The 17,371-nt window shown below is 41.9% G+C and overlaps 3 protein-coding genes and 1 long non-coding RNA gene across 7 annotated transcripts in view; 2 read left to right on the top strand and 2 right to left on the bottom strand.

Moving 5' to 3' along the window:
• Window positions 1–758, top strand: part of LOC146696660 (4-hydroxyphenylpyruvate dioxygenase-like) — a 58,029-nt gene extending 57,271 nt beyond the window's left edge. For all 3 annotated transcript variants that reach the window (XM_085474890.1, XM_085474891.1, XM_085474892.1), the window contains one exon: window positions 35–758. In XM_085474890.1, coding sequence (XP_085331016.1) covers window positions 35–145 — 111 coding nt within the window. In that variant the 3' untranslated portion in view covers window positions 146–758. The remainder of the gene's footprint in view (window positions 1–34) is intronic.
• Window positions 483–8,784, bottom strand: LOC146696662 (histone-lysine N-methyltransferase SETD1B-A-like). Its single transcript, XM_085474889.1, has 18 exons — window positions 8,707–8,784; window positions 8,319–8,471; window positions 8,122–8,226; window positions 7,749–8,019; window positions 7,549–7,661; window positions 6,405–7,400; window positions 5,536–6,279; window positions 5,292–5,408; window positions 5,150–5,210; window positions 4,868–5,064; window positions 4,571–4,688; window positions 4,088–4,483; window positions 2,866–3,882; window positions 2,536–2,702; window positions 2,329–2,454; window positions 1,512–1,631; window positions 1,184–1,321; window positions 483–1,078 (listed from the first exon to the last, which is right to left on the bottom strand). Exons 2-18 carry the CDS (start codon window positions 8,454–8,456, stop codon window positions 905–907), a joined length of 4,998 nt encoding a protein of 1,665 aa, XP_085331015.1. The 5' UTR covers window positions 8,457–8,471; window positions 8,707–8,784; the 3' UTR covers window positions 483–904.
• Window positions 8,174–10,017, top strand: LOC146696663 (uncharacterized). The gene is made up of 3 exons (XR_014923321.1): window positions 8,174–8,665; window positions 8,796–8,869; window positions 9,684–10,017. It is a non-coding gene; the product is annotated as an uncharacterized LOC146696663 (long non-coding RNA).
• A 21-nt stretch (window positions 10,018–10,038) lies between these two features.
• On the bottom strand, window positions 10,039–13,961 carry LOC146696664 (calcium release-activated calcium channel protein 1-like). 2 transcript variants are annotated; one of them, XR_014923320.1, is made up of 3 exons: window positions 13,638–13,961; window positions 11,870–12,629; window positions 10,039–11,823 (listed from the first exon to the last, which is right to left on the bottom strand). XR_014923320.1 is itself a non-coding variant. In XM_085474894.1 (2 exons), the coding sequence occupies exons 1-2, from the start codon at window positions 13,749–13,751 to the stop codon at window positions 12,081–12,083; spliced, it is 663 nt and encodes a 220-aa protein (XP_085331020.1). In that variant the 5' UTR covers window positions 13,752–13,961; the 3' UTR covers window positions 10,039–12,080. The 2 variants fall into 2 exon arrangements, 1 of the variants encoding a protein (XP_085331020.1); XM_085474894.1 differs by having other exon boundaries at window positions 10,039–12,629.
• Between the last annotated feature and the right edge of the window lie 3,410 nt (window positions 13,962–17,371).

Raw genomic sequence — 17,371 nt, forward strand, 5'->3', positions numbered from 1 at the left:
TTATTAAACAAAAAAAACATGTTCTCATCCACAGGGCTTTGGTGCAGGAAACTTCAAGTCTCTTTTTGAGGCTATTGAAGAAGACCAGCACGCTAGAGGCAATCTGACTGTTCTGACAACAAATGGAGATTTAAACAAGATGTGAACTGGGTGATGCATTAATTTAGGGGTTCAGAAAACATGCTATATCCATCAACTTAGTATAAAACGAATGCTTTAATAAACATCCTTATGCCTGAAAATGTCTCATCTTCAGAGAAATACACAAAGCACGTATACTTATGGTTTTCCTTATTTTTTTATGTGTTGCATGTTTGTTTTTTGGTTTTGTTTTTTTTTACATTTAATTGTTCATTTTATGTCTTTATCATTTTTCCTGATGCTTGCAAAAATGACATGAGTACAACATCCACTTTAAATCACAATGCAGTGCTTCCAGTTTGTATAAAACATCAACAGGAAAACCATTTTTATTAACACAAGCTTGACTCAAGCAAAACATTATCCGAGCTCTCATAAATGAAAACATTTAACTATACACTTTGTTAACTTTTAGACGGCGAGGTCAACAGAAGTTGGAGATTTAGCATGAAGTCTAGAATGTGATTTTCCCCTCCTGTTTAAAAGAGACCACTCTTGGTTTTTGTTAGTTTTTCTCATAAACTGTGATAACTCTCTGTGAGTCCCAAGTGTTTGTTCCGGTCCTGATTTATATATTGTTTATGGCAGCTTAGTATTAAACCATTATTCACTGAGTACCACATGTCTGCAGTTCTTTCATGAGCTCTTCTACGGCTTCCAAAATGCTGAATAGTTGCTGAACAGTATTAAAAATTGCTTTTTGATACCTCTGGTTTAGGTTGCCACTTTTTCTCTTTACCTAATCAGGCCACTTAACAGGTGATTAGTTCAAGGAGCCTCTGCAGCCGTCTGCCCCACACAAACAAGGGATCTTTGTTTCCTCAATAGGAAACTTGTAGTCATATGTAATCTCTTCATTGATGTTTATAGGCTGGCGGGAGTATATGACTATCTTCTTCTGAGACTCCACTGTGATGATCTTTGCGTAGCAGTTAGGCTGTAAGACAAAAATAAATAAATAAACCCCACAAACCTTTTAATGGGAATACTTTATGTGGAATCACTTTCATCTCTAACCACAGCACCGCTGGTTTTTACTCACATTGCAGCTGTGGTTGATAAACCTGGCTAAGTTCCCACATTTGGTAGCATCAATGATGGTGTCCTGATCCACCCGAAACAAATAGCTGCTTCCAATGCCCTCCTCCTCGTATCTCTGCTCCCTCATGTCAGCAATGACCTGAGGAGAAAGAAAACAGATGTGGCTTTCCATCTATGCGAGGGTTGTTTATCACAGTTACTCTACACGCATGGATGGAAACCACCCAGCACGACCCGAGGCCCCCAGTGGACCGGTGGACTAATTTAGAGAAACAATCAGGGGAAAAGGGGTTTGTTTAAAAGTGCATGTTAGTTTGCATCAGAATTACCTGTCGGATGATTTGGCCCACATACTCAATCACCATCTCGTCTGCAGCAATAGGCTCCATGGCAAACAGGCCCCACTCGTGGATGTAACTCCTGCTGAAACGAATCCTCTTCCTTCGGAACTGACAGACGATATAGCACGGGTTTGGACTGTCGCTCAAATGAGACAGTGCTGTGCAAAAATCTCGAGTCACCCTCATTACTCTATATTTTGCTTTGTGAATTTGAAAGCTAATGAATAGTAAAGTCAATTTTTTATTTGGATACTGGCTGGTTTTTCAGTCACTTTCAGTACAATCCTTGTGCTTGACCATTTTCAGAGGATTTTTTTTATTTGTTTGGTTTAAATTGTATTTTAGGCACTTTGTTGCCATCGGTTCTACAGCCATCAGTAGAGTGCAAAAGAAGAAGCTGCACCTTATTTAAAGTTAAACTATTTAAAACTGATGAAAGAAGAAACAGGAAAAAATCCAACAAGAACCTGACACGGGACCTAAAAGATTCAGTTGATCCTGTTTTTCAGTGTGCTCATCTTTCCATATATGTTTGCATATGTTTCAATAAATCTCTGCACCTATTTCCCATATTCCCAGCAAAATATAAAGAAAGGAGAAGTGGCTCAAGACTTAACAAAGTTAAAAAACATACAATAAGTGTGAAATTATTTCTTTCTTTTTTTAGAGTGCAGAACTAATGTTCTGATTTCTTGTCTGCCCAAATAAAAACCTAACGGTAAACTCAGTTTTAGACTCCACTGTAGACTTCTTTCAAACTGGGCTTTTACAGTAGTCTGCTGATTGTCACTAACTTCCTGCTAACCTTGAGTTGGTTGAACTTGACCAGGTCACTGTCACAGCTGAAAGAGGACAGCAGCCGGCGCTGTTCACACCTGAAGTCAGACCCAGCTCGCAGTGAAGTGGGTTGCTGGGCTGGAATGCACGTTCCCTGATGAAAAATGTCTCAACATTAAATAGATAAATATTAAACTGGACACAGAAATCCTCACCTTCTGTCCTCCTTTAATACCTGAGCGCTTGTAGACGGAAGCTCCGCAGCCAGCCGCGTGTTGTGCAGATACCTCATTTTATCCTTCCTGCTGATTTTGTAAAAACCTTCACTTCGAGCAGAGCCTGTTCTGTGGTGCGGCTGCCAGGATCTGTGCTCCTCATTCTTCTCTGTAAGGACCTTAGTCAGTGAGCAGCAGTTAAGGATGTGAACAGCAGAGTAATATGCAAAGAGCAGCTTCATCAGAAAAAACGAAACAAAAAAACATTCTAAGTATGACTTAAAAACAACTTAACTGTTTCCCACAATATAAAGAATCATTTCAACATAAAACACTGTCTGTAAGGATATGAGGATGAGGCATCCAGAGGGTGTCACTGAGCCACCCACAGCCATTATCCTGCACCTGCAGCCTTTCATAGGTGCACTGCAGAAACCTTACATCTTCTTCATCCAAGCCGTCCTTCCAAATGCTATGAAGGATTTTCCTCTCTTCGTAGGGTGAACGCCACCTGTGAGGACGACGTTGAGAGAACAACGGACTGATTCTTTTAAGTGATCTCTCCCAGTGACGGGCCCGCCTTCTCTTCTTCAGCCTCCTCCATCGGTTTAGCCTCAGTAAGATTTTCTCTTTGTCCAACAGCTCAGGCATGTTCTCCAGTCCCTGTAGAGGCTTTGCTCTCACACCTGAACGGATCTGGACATCCCTTCCATCAACACTGTCACATGAAGAGTCAGAGACGCTGAATGGCGAGGACACTGTGATGGGGGAAACTCTGAAAATATTATTACATGACAGAGGCACTGACGTTGCCGCCACCTTGGATTTCCTTTTGTGGACTATTGATCTTCTGGGCAGGATAATGTCTCTTCCTGGAGTCTTTGGGGCTGTGATGTATGGACTGCTGGGCAAGAGTGGGATAAGTGGTGGGCTGCTAAGGGGCGGGCTCACTGTGCTAAATTCTAAATCTGCGGTCCCTCTTCCAGGTGTTGCAGGAGCTCTGCCTGAGCTACAATGAGTCCACATACCTCTTTCATCTCTGCCAGGAGTCTTAGGCATCTCCTGGCATAATGGGTATGATGCCATGAGGAGATCAGAGGGAGGCTGAGCGAGTCCATCGCTTGCTGGGGAGAGGACTTCCTCTGAATTCTCACTTTCCAGTCCTGCCACTATTCCCTTGCCTGGTGTTGGTGGTCGTTCCTCCTCCTCTGCAGCAGGAGATGATGGTCTGCTTTTTAAAAGGATGTCAGGGTCACTGTCCACCAAACGGCCAGTAGGAGTGGGAGGCCTCAGGCTTTTTATGTTCTCTGGAGACTCCACTGTCCAATCAGGGCTTTCCATCTCCATATCAAGGCATGGCTCCACTGCTATACAGATTAACAAGGAATTTTCATACATAATTATTTGAAAACCTGATACACAACTTACTCTTGTGTAGTTCTGTTAATTTGTAGCACACTGGAAATTCAGGGAGTATTACAAGATATTTTTACATGAGTGACAATTAAACCACTTTTGATTAACCTGATGACACTAACTTAACAGATCTATTGCTTTACAAGGACATGTAACCTGATAGTCCTAGAGGTGATGGGGGCAGCAGGTCCTGGGGGTCGCTGGTATGGAGCTCCATCATAGCATCGAAGTCGCAGTTGTCTTCGTGGCACGATGTGTACTGGTCCTCCTCCGTTTCCTGCCTTGGGAACAGTTCTGACCAGCCCTGCTGGTCCAGATCCAGCTGAGCACCAGGGGTCAGTGGGGCTGAGGGGGTAAGAGGGGGCTCGTGCTCCACTGAGTCCTCATCTGATGATATAACTATACACTCTTCACTCCCGGCGTCCTCGCTGTCCTCCTCGGCGTCTTCACCTTCAGTGGTAAGGTCAGACAACGTGTCCTCAAAGCCCACCGAGGAGAGCGAATCTGAAGTTTCGCAGTCCGACGTGTGCTCGCTATCCTCTGAAAAAACCTCTACATTTGAAAAAGAAGCCACACTGTTCAATGTTAAGATATGTGATTTTTAATGAGTGTTCAGTGTTGTATGAGATTTTAACATACCGCTGTCTAAGCACTGCTCTCCGTCACATCGATCCTCCATCGGACTATTTTCTTCCGCAGTATGATTACTGCCATCATCATCATCTTCTTCGTCATCACCATGAGCATCTCTGTCAGACTAATCAGAGCACCAGTTATGTAATGCTGTCTCCAGAAGTTTAAACTTTTTAGTTAAAATTTTAATTTTAAGACTAACAACTGAAAAAGTAAAGGCACCAGACTAAAATATTGACCTCACGGCATTTTTCTCAATTTCTTATTTGCTATTTCTTTTTTCTTTTCTGTCTCTTCATTTACCAGGATGTGTGGCTCATCCTCATCCAGCACAAAAGCCTTCACTTTGTCTGGTATCGCTTCTTCATCTTGAAGTATCTTATCTTCTTCCCCAGCATCACCATCATCATCATCATCACTGTCCAGATCCAGTGGTCTTGCGTGTCTGCGTTTGCCTCTCTCAGACGCCGCTCTCACTATGTCGTCCCCTTTCTTCACCTCTAATGCAACAAGTTAGAATCAGTTAAAGCGACAGTCTGGCACAGAAAGTTAATACACACTGAAATTTGAATTAATCGCACTGACCAGAATGATTGAGAGCAGAACCGGAGTCATTTCCTGTCTCGTCTGATCTTTTCCTTTTTACCTGCGTGGAAATTTCTTTATTTAGGCATCACTTGGCAGTCAAAACCAGCTGTGTTTCAAAAATCTCTCCAAAACAGATTACCTTGAAGGATGGCAGTGGTGGTTTTCTGCTCTGCCCACCAATGTTACTGAGGGGATTTAGGAATTTGTTCCTGTCTTCCACTCTTGCCGCTCCACATTTCAGAGGAGACTCTTGTATCTTAAATGAATCAACTGAGTTATAAGACCCACTGGCTCCAAACAACTACTCCCATTAAAAGACATGCAAAATGTTTTGTTAATGTGCCCACTATAAGAGACAATAAAGTATGTGAAAAAGGTTTTACCTTTGCCTTCTTCTCCTGACACTCCCACCAGTCTTCAAATGCCTTGAAAGCGACCCCTTCAATCATTCTACGTGTAATGTCCTTCTTTATGATTGACTTCAGTTCATCCATGAGGATATCTAAAACTTTTTCTGTCGTGATCTTGTGGGGATTTGCCTGCACAGGTGGGTAGAGTGGTGGTGGCACAAAGGGGTTAAACCTTGGAAAAGGAGGTGCAGGCCAGAGAGGAGGAGGAGGAGGGAATGGCAACGGTGGACCGCCATGCCTTGGAGGATTCCCCTTATCCAAAGGACACCCCGGCTGTATGGGTAAAGGGAACATGTGCACAGGAGGTGGAACAGAGGGTGGCGCTATCAAAGGTGGAGGGGGTCTCAGGAAAGTTGGTGGAGGAGGAATTGGAGTACGAGGTGGAATGGGGGGAGGAGGAATGTGGATGGCAGCTTTGTGGCCCAGAGGTGGCATCCATCCTGGAGGAGGGATCGGGATGGTGCCATCTGGCAGGCGAGGTGGAACAGGTGGAAGAGAGGGGGGAAATCGAGGAATGGGGAAAAGGAAAGGGGGTGCTGAGGGTTGGGGGAATCCAGCTGTAACAGTTGGGAGAGCTTTCAGGGTAAGTTGCTGAGTGGTGGAACTGGAAGAACAACCAGATGGAGGATCGGGCAGAGAGAGGTCTTCTGCTGGTGTCACAGCTTCAAACTGTCTGTTATTTGAGGATTTCTTCTCCTGATGTGCTGCACAGTGTTCCTGAATAAGACAGAAACAATAATAATTTGAGTGGCTGATTAATATCACACCATTAACATTTTTACATAGTAACAATAGGGTAAATTCTACCTTTATTATCACTGCAATATATCCAGATAGATTACCTTTGGGCCTGACGATGGCTGGACCCTCTCTGGATCTTCTTCATTGTTTATGTGTGTTAAGTTTTCTGAATAAGCAACATCAGACGGACAGGGAGACTGGGAACTTCTTGTAAGAAATGAAACAGCTCGAGTAGTTTCGTCCTCCTCATTTTCATCCACAGCATCATTGTGGGAGTACTGGTGGCCGCTTGTGGGGGATTCACAAGACAGTGGGGTACAAAACTGTGAGTCATCCGAGGAAGAGACCTTAAGAGGTGAGCCAGGTGAAGCCGGGCTCTCTTGAGAGGATGGATCGGTCTCAGAGGTCTTTCCATGAAAGCATAAGGGGTCAGTGATCTGGCTGTTTATCAGCAAACTTTCAATTCGGGAGTCTAGACTTGAAACAGCTGCCTCTGGCTGGTGGTTATCAAATGGAGAAGCTGTTCTAGTTTGCAGGTCAGCTGAGAGATCAACAGTCAGGATGTCGCGAGAGTTGCCATTCAGAGGTGAAGATGCATAACTTGTGTTAACCACATCTTCAGTCTCCTGAAAAGGGGAGGTGAGACTAAAGGGAGCCTCGTCACTATTGTTAGAAGAGGTTTGTGCACTGGGACTCCACAATGCAAGCTGCTGGCTGCTAGTTTGTGTTTTGGTTAAGAGGGGATGTGGTGGCTGGAACTTCTTCAGAATGATGCTAACATTTGAGACGTAGCTAAGTCCCCTGTGCTGTCGTCTACGATGGCAAAGCTCTTGTCTTAAAGGTTTGTGAACACTATAGGCAGAGGGTTCCCCTTGGAGGACGGGAGTCGCCTGAAGACTGGAATAGCAAGAGTCGTGGGAGGAGAGAGGAGTCGCAGGCAAGCAGGGAGTCCGGGGGGTTCCCTGAGAACGTGGTGTAAGCCCAAAGCTGCAAGGTGTGTCTTGACAAATACTGGAGTAGGCTGTGTCCAGAGAGAGGGGCGTAGCAATGCTGGTGGGGCTGCAGACATTTCCCAGCTGCTGTGTGGCCGAGCTTCCCTGCAAGATGTTGATAATGAAGTAAAAAAAAGGGGAAAACAATTAACAAATACATTCATATTTAACAGCTGTAATACAAATATTAAAGATAAAATCTTTTCATGGGTCAAATCATTATGAGCAGCTTTTAATAAATTTAAATGTTCACCAGCAAACTGTCAACTAAGCCCTGAAGAGCCCGTTCGCTGCTGCCCACCGGCAACGTCCAAGGCGTATACAGCCCACTTAACAAGAGCTGGAGATATCGAGCTCTATTTTCCCCTGAGGAGGAGCACATTCTAGTTAATCAGCATATTCAACACTTACATTTACACCTCAGCACACACACAGAGAAAAAGTAAAGTTTACCCTTTGGATCAAGTTCCACATGAATAATATTTCCCATCACTGATGTCTCATGCAGGTGCTGGACAGCGTCTCTTGCAGCCCTTACTGTATCAAATGTGACCTTTGCGATACCTAAATGCTTCTTGTTTGGGGGATTGTAAAATATCTCCACTTCTTCCATGTTCCCATATTTTTTGCACATATCAGTCAAGAAAGTCTCATTCACGTTGTCGTTGAGCTTAGAAAATGTCACTTCTTTTGGAGGAACGGGAGCCACGTACCACTCATCAATCTGGAGACACACGGGAAAACAAGAAATGGGCTATTAGTTGTTTTTAAAGCACGATTACTTAAAATAGGATGTCTGTATTATTACAGTCGTTTTAACAGTTACCTTAAATTTGGGAACCACGAAGTCAGTCTTGATACACCTGCTCCACAGGCGGCAGATGCGCGGATCCCTGACTGTGATCACAGGAAGTAGACCTAGGTCCTCAACCTGGCAGAGAAGACCCTCGTTATCATTATTATTATAATAGATATAATACATGTGCTGACATCACCTATGTGGAGAGGCGGACAGGTGCTCACCGGCAGGTTAAAGTATTGTCCATCATAACGGTATACTTTGTACAGCCCGTTCGTCAGCGCAGGATCTATAACCAGCTTGAAACTTCTCCAGTGTAGAGGCTGTCTCTCGCTCTCAGTACTTTGTTTTTCGCTTTCCATTACATTCGTCAAAACCTTAAAAAAAAAACCCAAACAAACAACAACAGTTACTTCCAGTTTGCTCGTTTTGTGCCACACTGTCAGCTAGCTACATTGCTGCTCCGCGAGAGGTTAACACACCCCAACAGGTGATGGAGAGCATCACCTGTAACCTTATCCTCGGGAAAAAAGATAACAGGTGGTGGTAGGAAACACAGAAATACTCAAAGGTTAGTCTTACAAAAGATTTGTTTCTTTAAATCTTGCTTACCTGTGCCAAAGTTGTATCCTTTGAAGGAGCAACATTGTGGAAAAACAGCTGGGATTTATTTTTCTGTGTTTTCACGGATCGTCGCTAAGGTTGGATAATGATCCATCCGCCAGTCGACGGAGAGGAAAAAATAGATCCTGAACAAGGCGGAAGAACACCTAAGGTGGGTTAACAGGTGAGGTGTATATATAGGCACCTTTGGGACCTTTATTAGACATTAATAATCCAAAGACTGGTCGAATATTTGTGTTAAGCTTGTGACTGAGTAAAATACAATTTACATACTAAACATAGGTTATGGCCACATGCTGGTAGCCTGCAATAAAATAAAAGGCAGCTGCTATGTTTGATATTATACAGTACATGGATCAGTACGGTAAAAATGAAAAAAATTAAACAAAGGATACACCTTTTTATTTAAAATGAAGTGACATGTGCAGGTATTAATATAAAAACATGTATTTCCTGGTCATTGTCTCTGGATAATGTCTACATTATATGCAGTGCAGGATCAGCCTTTGTTTTTTTGTTTGCTTTTTTGTTTTACAGAGTCAGGTAAGATAGCCTACTGCACCGTTGATTACATAATTGCAGCATTTTCATTACTTTCATCTCAAAGTTGGAATAAATACTAAATAATAACAGCCAACAAAATAATAAAATAATAATATTGATACTCTTATGGGATTAAGGTGTTATCCTTAACTTACACATCACCTTCTAAACCAAGCATTTATAAGGTATTTATAAGTGATGTCTTTATGGTTTGCCATTTTTATTTGTGCCGTCTTGTGTTGTGGCACTTCTTAAATGGGGTGACCAAAATACATGTCAGTTGCAAAGTACACCTGCACAAATCCAAGATAAAGGTCAGATTGAAAAGCACATTACCTTAACAGCGGCTACTATTACTGTTGCTAGTTAATATTATTAGTTTGTAACTATAGTATCAGGTAACCCATTTTTATGATTCACAGGTCACTTGTGGGAATAAAACTCTTGAGTGGGAAAATGGAGAGAGGAAGAACCAAGCCTGCGCTGCACTTAGAGAGCTCTGCCAACTATGAAACCATGCACAACTTCAGCAGAAAAGCAACAAAGTGCTAATGGTCTCAAAGAATGCAGACAAAAGTCAGCAAGACAGGTGGGGGGGGGATTTCTCTGTCTTGGCTTCAGCACTGTAAGCTCCACTCGTCCTCCATTTTTGGACATTTCCTGTGTGGTTTCCCATTAGATTTTGTAATTTTGACAGATTACAATGTTTCCTCATGTATTCCTGTTTTATACATCCACATGGCTACACAGACAACACTGAACACACAATTAAAAAAATAATGAGAACAAATCTTTTTTTTTATTTTGCAAACTGGCAAAAAAAACCCAAAACCAACATCCTGATAATTCTCAACACTTCATGAAGCTTCAAGCTTTTTCATGAGCTGTTAACGGCACGCATAAGCAAAAGTTACTATGTTCACTTCAAAGTTGTACACTGACAAAAGCAGTTTACACACACACACACACACACATATATATATAATGCGGAAAAATTAACCACAGTGACCACCTTCACCTGCATTGCTGTGTTTTTAAAGAAGGCACAAGTGGTAATTCCCATCTTACATGTTTCACGGAGGGAGTGTGCACCATTTACCGAAATAAAACAGACTTCACTTAACTCCCGATAAAACAACAACAACAAAAACAGCAAATTCAACTTAAGCAAAGAAAAACATCAACACCATTTTACTGAACTGTCTGTGAACTATTCCCAACAGTCTTTGGTTTCTGCTACGTGTCACACAGATTTTATCACCCAGTCAGGACAATTTGAATGCAAATGTGGTCTACAGTTACTGCAGTCCCATGACTCAGTATAAACCATGTCCACAGATTGCAAGTTAACAATAAAACAGTGTTACATTGATAGAAACACAGCATTACAAGCGCCAGTAAATTAAAAAAAAAACAAAAACATAATTTTTCCCAAAGAGGGAAAAAAAAGTTTCCTCCAATATTTTAAATCATGTTGTGAAAGAAGATATTACGTGTACAATGTCCTGAAATTACATTTCTGTTGTGACACTATTCTACATATCAATATTACAGTAAAAACTACAAAGAAAGTGACCAAACCCGTGTAAAACAATAAAGCAGTACAGTACATAGCGCACTTAAATACATCTATGACCCAAACAGGGTGAACATGCTCAATGCTAAAAGCTAACACAAGAACAAACACTCAATATTTTCATGCAACGTAACATTGTAATAACACATTCAAAAACACTTTTTTGAAACCAGTGGCCACCTGTGGATTTTACAGTATATTGCAAGAGTCATTTAACATGAAGAAAATATCCATGTTACAAAGGGATAACACATTTATTTCTACTCAAATATCCATACCGCAGTAACACACTCCTGAACGCAGACTGGTTAAAAGCACACACTGACACATGTTCTTTTCCATCAGATTGCACACAAATACTGTTGGTTTATATAGTACTCTTCTTTATCAAAGACTTACAGAGCTCCCAAGGATTATGAAAACAGCAACTTTTAAATTAAAAAGTAAGAAAAGTTTGACTCAAAAGTATATGTAAGAGTGGCAAACTAAAAAAGCCACTAAGGTTTGGCTTGGAGATATTTCTACAGAAAGCCTAATTTGGTAAACATGATAGTGGCATAAGGTCAGTCAGTCAAGAACCAGAAAACCTGTAGGTAAATGCAACAGTAGGCTGGAGTTTTACAGTATACGCAGAGAGCAAAAAGAACCCGAGTGTGCTGCTCAGATCAATTTAGTACAATACAAACAGGAAACTGATGAAATTTTAGAACTGGGTAACAACAGAGTTCCCAGATTTCTTTTCAGTAAAAATTGAAACAAATTCCTGAACATGTTGAGTCATATTACAAACTTCCTTGTTTTTAGCCCATCTTACTCCAATCAACAGTTTTCTGCTGCTGTTATAACTTAAGAGAACTTAGTTTCTATATTTTTCTCACATGAACTCAGTATTTGATGTAAAAAGCTAAACACGTTAGGGGATCATTCCAACGCATTGAAATGCTCATGTGAAGATCTTTAGAAAGTCCTATTCTATTAGTGTTAATCTATGGTAGCCTAAAAGGTCGTCCTTTAAGGCTACCATAGACTAACTTATGTTGATACTGATGATGATGTTTTCAGCTGAGAGCCAAGCATTTACAAAGAAACTACAAAGAGTAAAATTACTGGATAATTTAGTCAGCATGCAGTATCAAAGAAATGTACAGTAGAAGAAGTTTTCTAAAAACAAGCATCTGGATAAAGTAAAAATAGAGGTTCTACTCTGGTTTTGCTGAAAGTCCCTGCTGTTGTCTGCGTGTACTCAGGGAAAATGGACAGCGGCCTTCAGGTCGTCGTTCTCAGCCCTGTGCTCCAGCTGGTTCTGGAGCCGAATGACCTGCTCCAGCTCTCTGATCTGTCTGTCTGTTTTATGACTGACGAGCGTGCGGTAAAAGTGGACAGCGAACATGATAAAAACAAGTCCAAATGGCACCATGATGCAGGTGGAAGCTATGGCCGCAGCCACGCCAGGACTTATGGTGTCATTTTTCTCATCTGCGTTGCTTTTGAGGGGTAAGAACTTCACCCAGCACAAGAGCACCACCTCCGTCAGGAAGAGGAGGGTACCGATAACTGTGGAGAAAGCCCAGGCCAGTTCTATGTGGCGGTGCATGCGCTCATGGGGAGATTCGTTGACAGAGTTGAGGTTGTGAACATTGCTGACAGCCTCCAGGTTGGGCAGGATGCAGGTGCTGATCATGAGGGCAAAGAGGTGCACTGCAACCAGAACGGTGGTACAGGCGCTGAAGGCTATCAGCAGCCCTGGAGGGTACTCGTAATCCCGCTCCAGCTGTACCTCCACCATGGCAACCTGAGAATATCAAAAAGGAAACAGCTCCGTTAGGTGAAAAAGAGATAGTAGCTGACTACTAAGAGGAATCAGAATTCTTGACCTGAGAGAAAAATGTTTGTAACAAATTAGGAAGTGCTGGAATTAAACCAGAGTGTCACAGTTTGCACAAATAACCGGAAACAAGGTGAATACCCCACTAAAAGTCTATTCTGTCAAACCTAATATTGAGACAGAGAGACAGACAGAGAGCTGTGTATGCAATCCTTTATGCTGCATAGCTTAAACTTACTCGACATCAGTAGCACATTTGCTACGGCTGTTATATATACAACCACTATAAATATAGTACTGCTTTTCACAAAAGAATCCCAGGCCACCCAAGAGTATCTTGTGTGTACAGGTATATTTTATAAACAGAACTGTTTACAAGTGTTCTGGTATTTTTGAATACCTGTGGAGCTTCTTACTGCAGATGCATCCCTGGCCAAGAGTCACTGTACATCATAATTTTTGCATCAGGAAGGGGGAAGGAAGCTCCTATGTGTTAGGCTTTTAGTTTTACAAAAAATATTTGTTGATTCATTGTAACTGCATGTCGTTAAATTAAAAACAAACATTTGGTGGCACTATAGGCTAATATTTTCAAAACTTTTCATGTGTTATTTTTTTCTTGTTTCTTATGTATTTTAACGCTCCTCCGCGGACTACTTATTAAAGCGGAAGATAAACCTGGACTTTTAGAGGTGGCGCAGGCGAGCCCCCACTAAATTTCCACGAAGTTTTGCTCTCAGTCCACAGGTATTACAGTCCCGCAATGTGGGACGTGCAATGGAAGCCAAATATGACTTTAACAAGCCTACACTAGTAACCCGTAGACTTCCAGTAAACAAAACGGTCATTTATGCTAAGTATCAGTGCACCGTAGCTGTCATTAGGCCTGTAACGCGGTCACGGTCCTTCAAAACTAAATAAATAAATTGTGCCTCACGTAAACTATCTGCAGCGTCAAATTAAAATGTAACTTACCATTGCGAAGCCCGACAAGAGAGCCGAAGTGCGACTGGTTGCTTTCAGTTTGGCTCGGCTCAAGTAGAGTTTTCTCCAGGACAGAGCCTGCATTGAGTGCTCGTTCAGGCTCATTGCGAAGTAATTTTTGTTATGAATATATCGTTACAAACTGGTATGAGCTACAGGACGGTGCTCGATGACACGTGAAATTCGCGCGCGGGGAAGGCTGTTCCAGGGGGATCCAACATCTAACTACAGCAAAAAAAAATAAAGATAGGAAACTTTACCAAAAAGAAAAAAGTTTTCCCTCAACAGCTGACCGACTGTCAGAGTCTATCAGGAAACAAGATACCCACAATCCAACGCACCGCAGAGGCGCTGCCGGCTGCTGCAGATCGCCGCCCTGTGTTTAGCGCCGTGCGATTCTGCAAACTGTGATATCGATCAAATACCAAGTAAACACGGGGACAATATTGGCGAAACAGATATGATAATTTTACTCTATAAAGAAAGCGTACGTAGGGGAGAGCAGTGTCTCATGACTCATGAGACGAATCATCCAGTTCTGAACGTACTGGGCTAAAATCACTGTGGTTAAGGCAACAAAACACACCTTTCAGCTTTTCATGTATTTTGAAACTAGTTTTTTTTCCCTCGGAGATTGTAAAGAAGAGGACTCCCTTATTTATATTATAATTTGTATTGCATTTTAGGACCTTTTACTTTATTAAAAACACCTTATCTAGCACTTTATTTAGCATTGCACTTTAAATATAGATTTTGCACATGAAGAACATTTGCACACAGGAAGTATAATTATTTATTGAATATTTATTGTGTATTTTAAAATCAGTTGATCGCCTTTGTTCCAGGTCCTGCACAGCTGCTCCTCATCAAGAAATGTGGTGGTTGTCTGTGAGGAGAAAGAAATTGTGATTGAGAGAAAATAAGGTTTAACAGTAAGGAAAACTAACGTGAATGTGAAAATTAAGCAGTAAACGTGGTGCAAAGAAGGGATGTGATTACTTACCTTTCTTTCCTGTGTCCTCTTCAGGGTGTTTGGGCAAATGTTGTCCCGGGGGTCCAGACACTATTTAAAGGGTCCGGGAGAGGCCATGGGTTAAGGGAGTGTGGGGAATCTTTTGTGCTTGGGTTTTTTCTTTTTTGGTGTTTTAAATAAGATATAATGTATGTATTAATATGTATTAATGTGAAAATGTAAATGTATTTATATATTTATTTATTGAAATTGATGTATTGTATAATGTGGTAAAAGGTTGGGATTTGAGAACTCACCTGTTAGTGGAATAATGGTTTAGCCTGTGACAGCTGAAAGTATTTAAGGCTGCTAGCTGTCATTGGATGCAGTTTTGTGAGGTGAGCTATACTATGAATAAATTCTTTGTTCCACTATACTTGTCTTGGTGTGCCTCATTGTTACAAGTGGTGTCAGAAGTGTGTCGTTCACGCTACAGTGAGAAAATAATGACAAGAGGTGGAAGAAAGCTGGAGATCTGGATATGTGAGCGTGACCCAAAGACGGCAAAGGAAGCAGCTAGCCTCATTGAGGTTTTCACTTCCACCAGAAAGGGAAGCAAGAGCACCTACTTGAGCTGGGAGACCCACTATGCTAAACCAAGTAAGCCCAGTGGGGGTGAAGAGGACTCTGGTCAAGTTCAGGCTAGAAATCCTTCTAGTTCCTAGCAGCTCCCTTCCCAAAGACCTCACAATGTTAAGAAATCTTTTAAGTCTTCAGTTCAGGATATTAAATGTTATCACTGTCATAACTTTGGCCATTCGAACCATTTCTCACTCACCATCGATAACTCCACAGTTTTCCCTTCTCCTCAGGTTAAGAGCCTTGGTGTCATCCTAGACAGTTCACTTTCCTATAAATCTCACATCAATAATCTCACCCGTTCTGCCTACTTCCATCTACGCAACATTAACAGATTACTTCCTTCTCTTTCCACCCAGTCTACGTCCATTCTTGTCCTCAGTGTTGTTGCCTCCCAAATTGACTACTGCAATTCTCTTCTGCATGGTCTCCCCCAAAAATCCCTCCATAAGCTTCAACTGGTTCAGAACTCTGCTGCTTGCATTATCACCAGAACCCCCTCCTACCAGTACATCACCCCCTGTTCTTCAGGAACTTCACTGGCTCCCTGTGAAATTCCAGATAATATTCAAACTTCTTCTGCTCACCTTCAAGGCCATTCATAACCTCGCTCCTCCTTACCTTTCTAACCTGTTAAGCACTACCTGTTCTGCCCGTTCACTTCGATCTTCTTCTTCTATCCATCTTGCTGTACCTTCCTTCCGCCTCACCACCATGGGAAGCAGAGCTTTCAGCTGCTCTGCTCCCAGGCTGTGGAACGCTCTACCCCCAGAAATAAGAAACAATGGTTCTCTCCATCTGTTCAAATCTGCATATTCACTGTGAATCCACTGTTTGTTAATTTTATCTTGTGCTTTTGTTTTATTGTTCTTATTTTGTCATTGTTCTATTATGTGTTTTATCCTATTGTAAAGTGTCCTTGGGTGACTTGAAAGGCGCTCATAAATAAAATTTATTATTATTATTATTATTATTATTATTATTATTATTATTATTATTATTATTATACACAACATTTTGCCATGCCCTTAAATCAAAACCATCTCTTTTGTGTGCAGTTCCAAGACCAGCCACAGAGCCAGTAGGAAAGAAAGCTTATATTGTCCCTGTTTTAATTTATGGGCGTAAAGAAGAAGCTTTGCTTCGAAACTCTTGTACATTCTAGTTTGAATTCAGGGGAAAATCTAAGTGATGAATCTAGAGGCTCACTTCCTCTAGATATGACAGCAGAACCATTGAAACCCTGTCATGTAGGCACAAGACCATAAAGTGCAAAGAAAATGATCTAAGAGCTACCCCCCCCCCCCCCCCTTTTTTTTCTTTCTTTCTTTCTTTCTTTTTTTTGAGGAGTCTCTGGAAACAGAGAGCAGAAAAGGGAAAAGGTCAAAGGCTCAGGGGAAAACGGTACACCATGGTTTCCCAAGCCAAATAACCAGCTTGAGTTTGACATTCCCTCAGATTTAGGTGCACTCCAAAGAAGCGACCCTACTCTAAAACCCTGGTTTGAGAAGGTAACAGAGGTAGAGGGAGCTAGTCAAGGTCAGGTAAGATCTTGTAGACATTGTTTACTTAATTAAAGGAGGCATCTTGTACCAGGAAAAAGAGGAAGTGTGAGGCGGTAGCACTCCCACAACAGTTCAGAAACAAAGTTACGGATTTAGGCCATTCAATTCCATGGGCAGGTCATATGGCTTTTCTCAAAACACTGAATAGGATCAGCAGCAGTTTTGTGTGGCCAGGGATGTATGTCCAGGTTTCCAGTCCTTCTCAGTTCCGATGACAAAAAAGGAAGGTGAGAGGTTTTCTGGGTCTGGTAGGCTGGTGCAGAAAATTCATATTTTATTTTGCAGAGCGATCCACTGCACTGAATGACCTCACAAAGGGTTCAGCCCCCGACAAAGTGTGTTGGACAGAATGTGAGCATGCATTCAGAGAGCTCAAGGAAGCAGTATGCACACATTCAGTTCTATACAGCCCAGACTTCAGCAAGCCATTCATCTTGTAAACAGATGCTTCAGAAGTAGGCCTTGGAGCTGTGCTTCAGCAAGATGGTGAAAGAAGGCCTGTGGTGTTTCTGAGTCGGAAACTACCTGACAGGGAGACGAGGTATTCGACAGTGGGGAAAGTGTTTGGC

This window comes from Copadichromis virginalis, linkage group LG12, assembly GCF_057382275.1.
Source record: "Copadichromis virginalis isolate Kocher_CV1m ecotype Utaka linkage group LG12, C_Virginalis_male_GT1.1, whole genome shotgun sequence".
Lineage (NCBI taxonomy): Eukaryota > Metazoa > Chordata > Actinopteri > Cichliformes > Cichlidae > Copadichromis > Copadichromis virginalis.

Excerpts from the sequence above, each read along its gene's own strand:
- LOC146696664 (XM_085474894.1), bottom strand. The coding sequence starts at position 13,751 with ATGAGCCTGAACGAGCACTCAATGCAGGCTCTGTCCTGGAGAAAACTC. Across the intron at positions 12,630-13,637 it reads TCTTGTCGGGCTTCGCAATG|GTTGCCATGGTGGAGGTACA; the intron begins GTAAGTTACATT and ends TGATATTCTCAG.
- LOC146696662 (XM_085474889.1), bottom strand. The coding sequence starts at position 8,456 with ATGGAAAGCGAAAAACAAAGTACTGAGAGCGAGAGACAGCCTCTACAC. Across the intron at positions 7,401-7,548 it reads GCTTAGTTGACAGTTTGCTG|GGAAGCTCGGCCACACAGCA; the intron begins GTGAACATTTAA and ends AACATCTTGCAG. Across the intron at positions 5,409-5,535 it reads GTCAGGAGAAGAAGGCAAAG|ATACAAGAGTCTCCTCTGAA; the intron begins GTAAAACCTTTT and ends GATTCATTTAAG.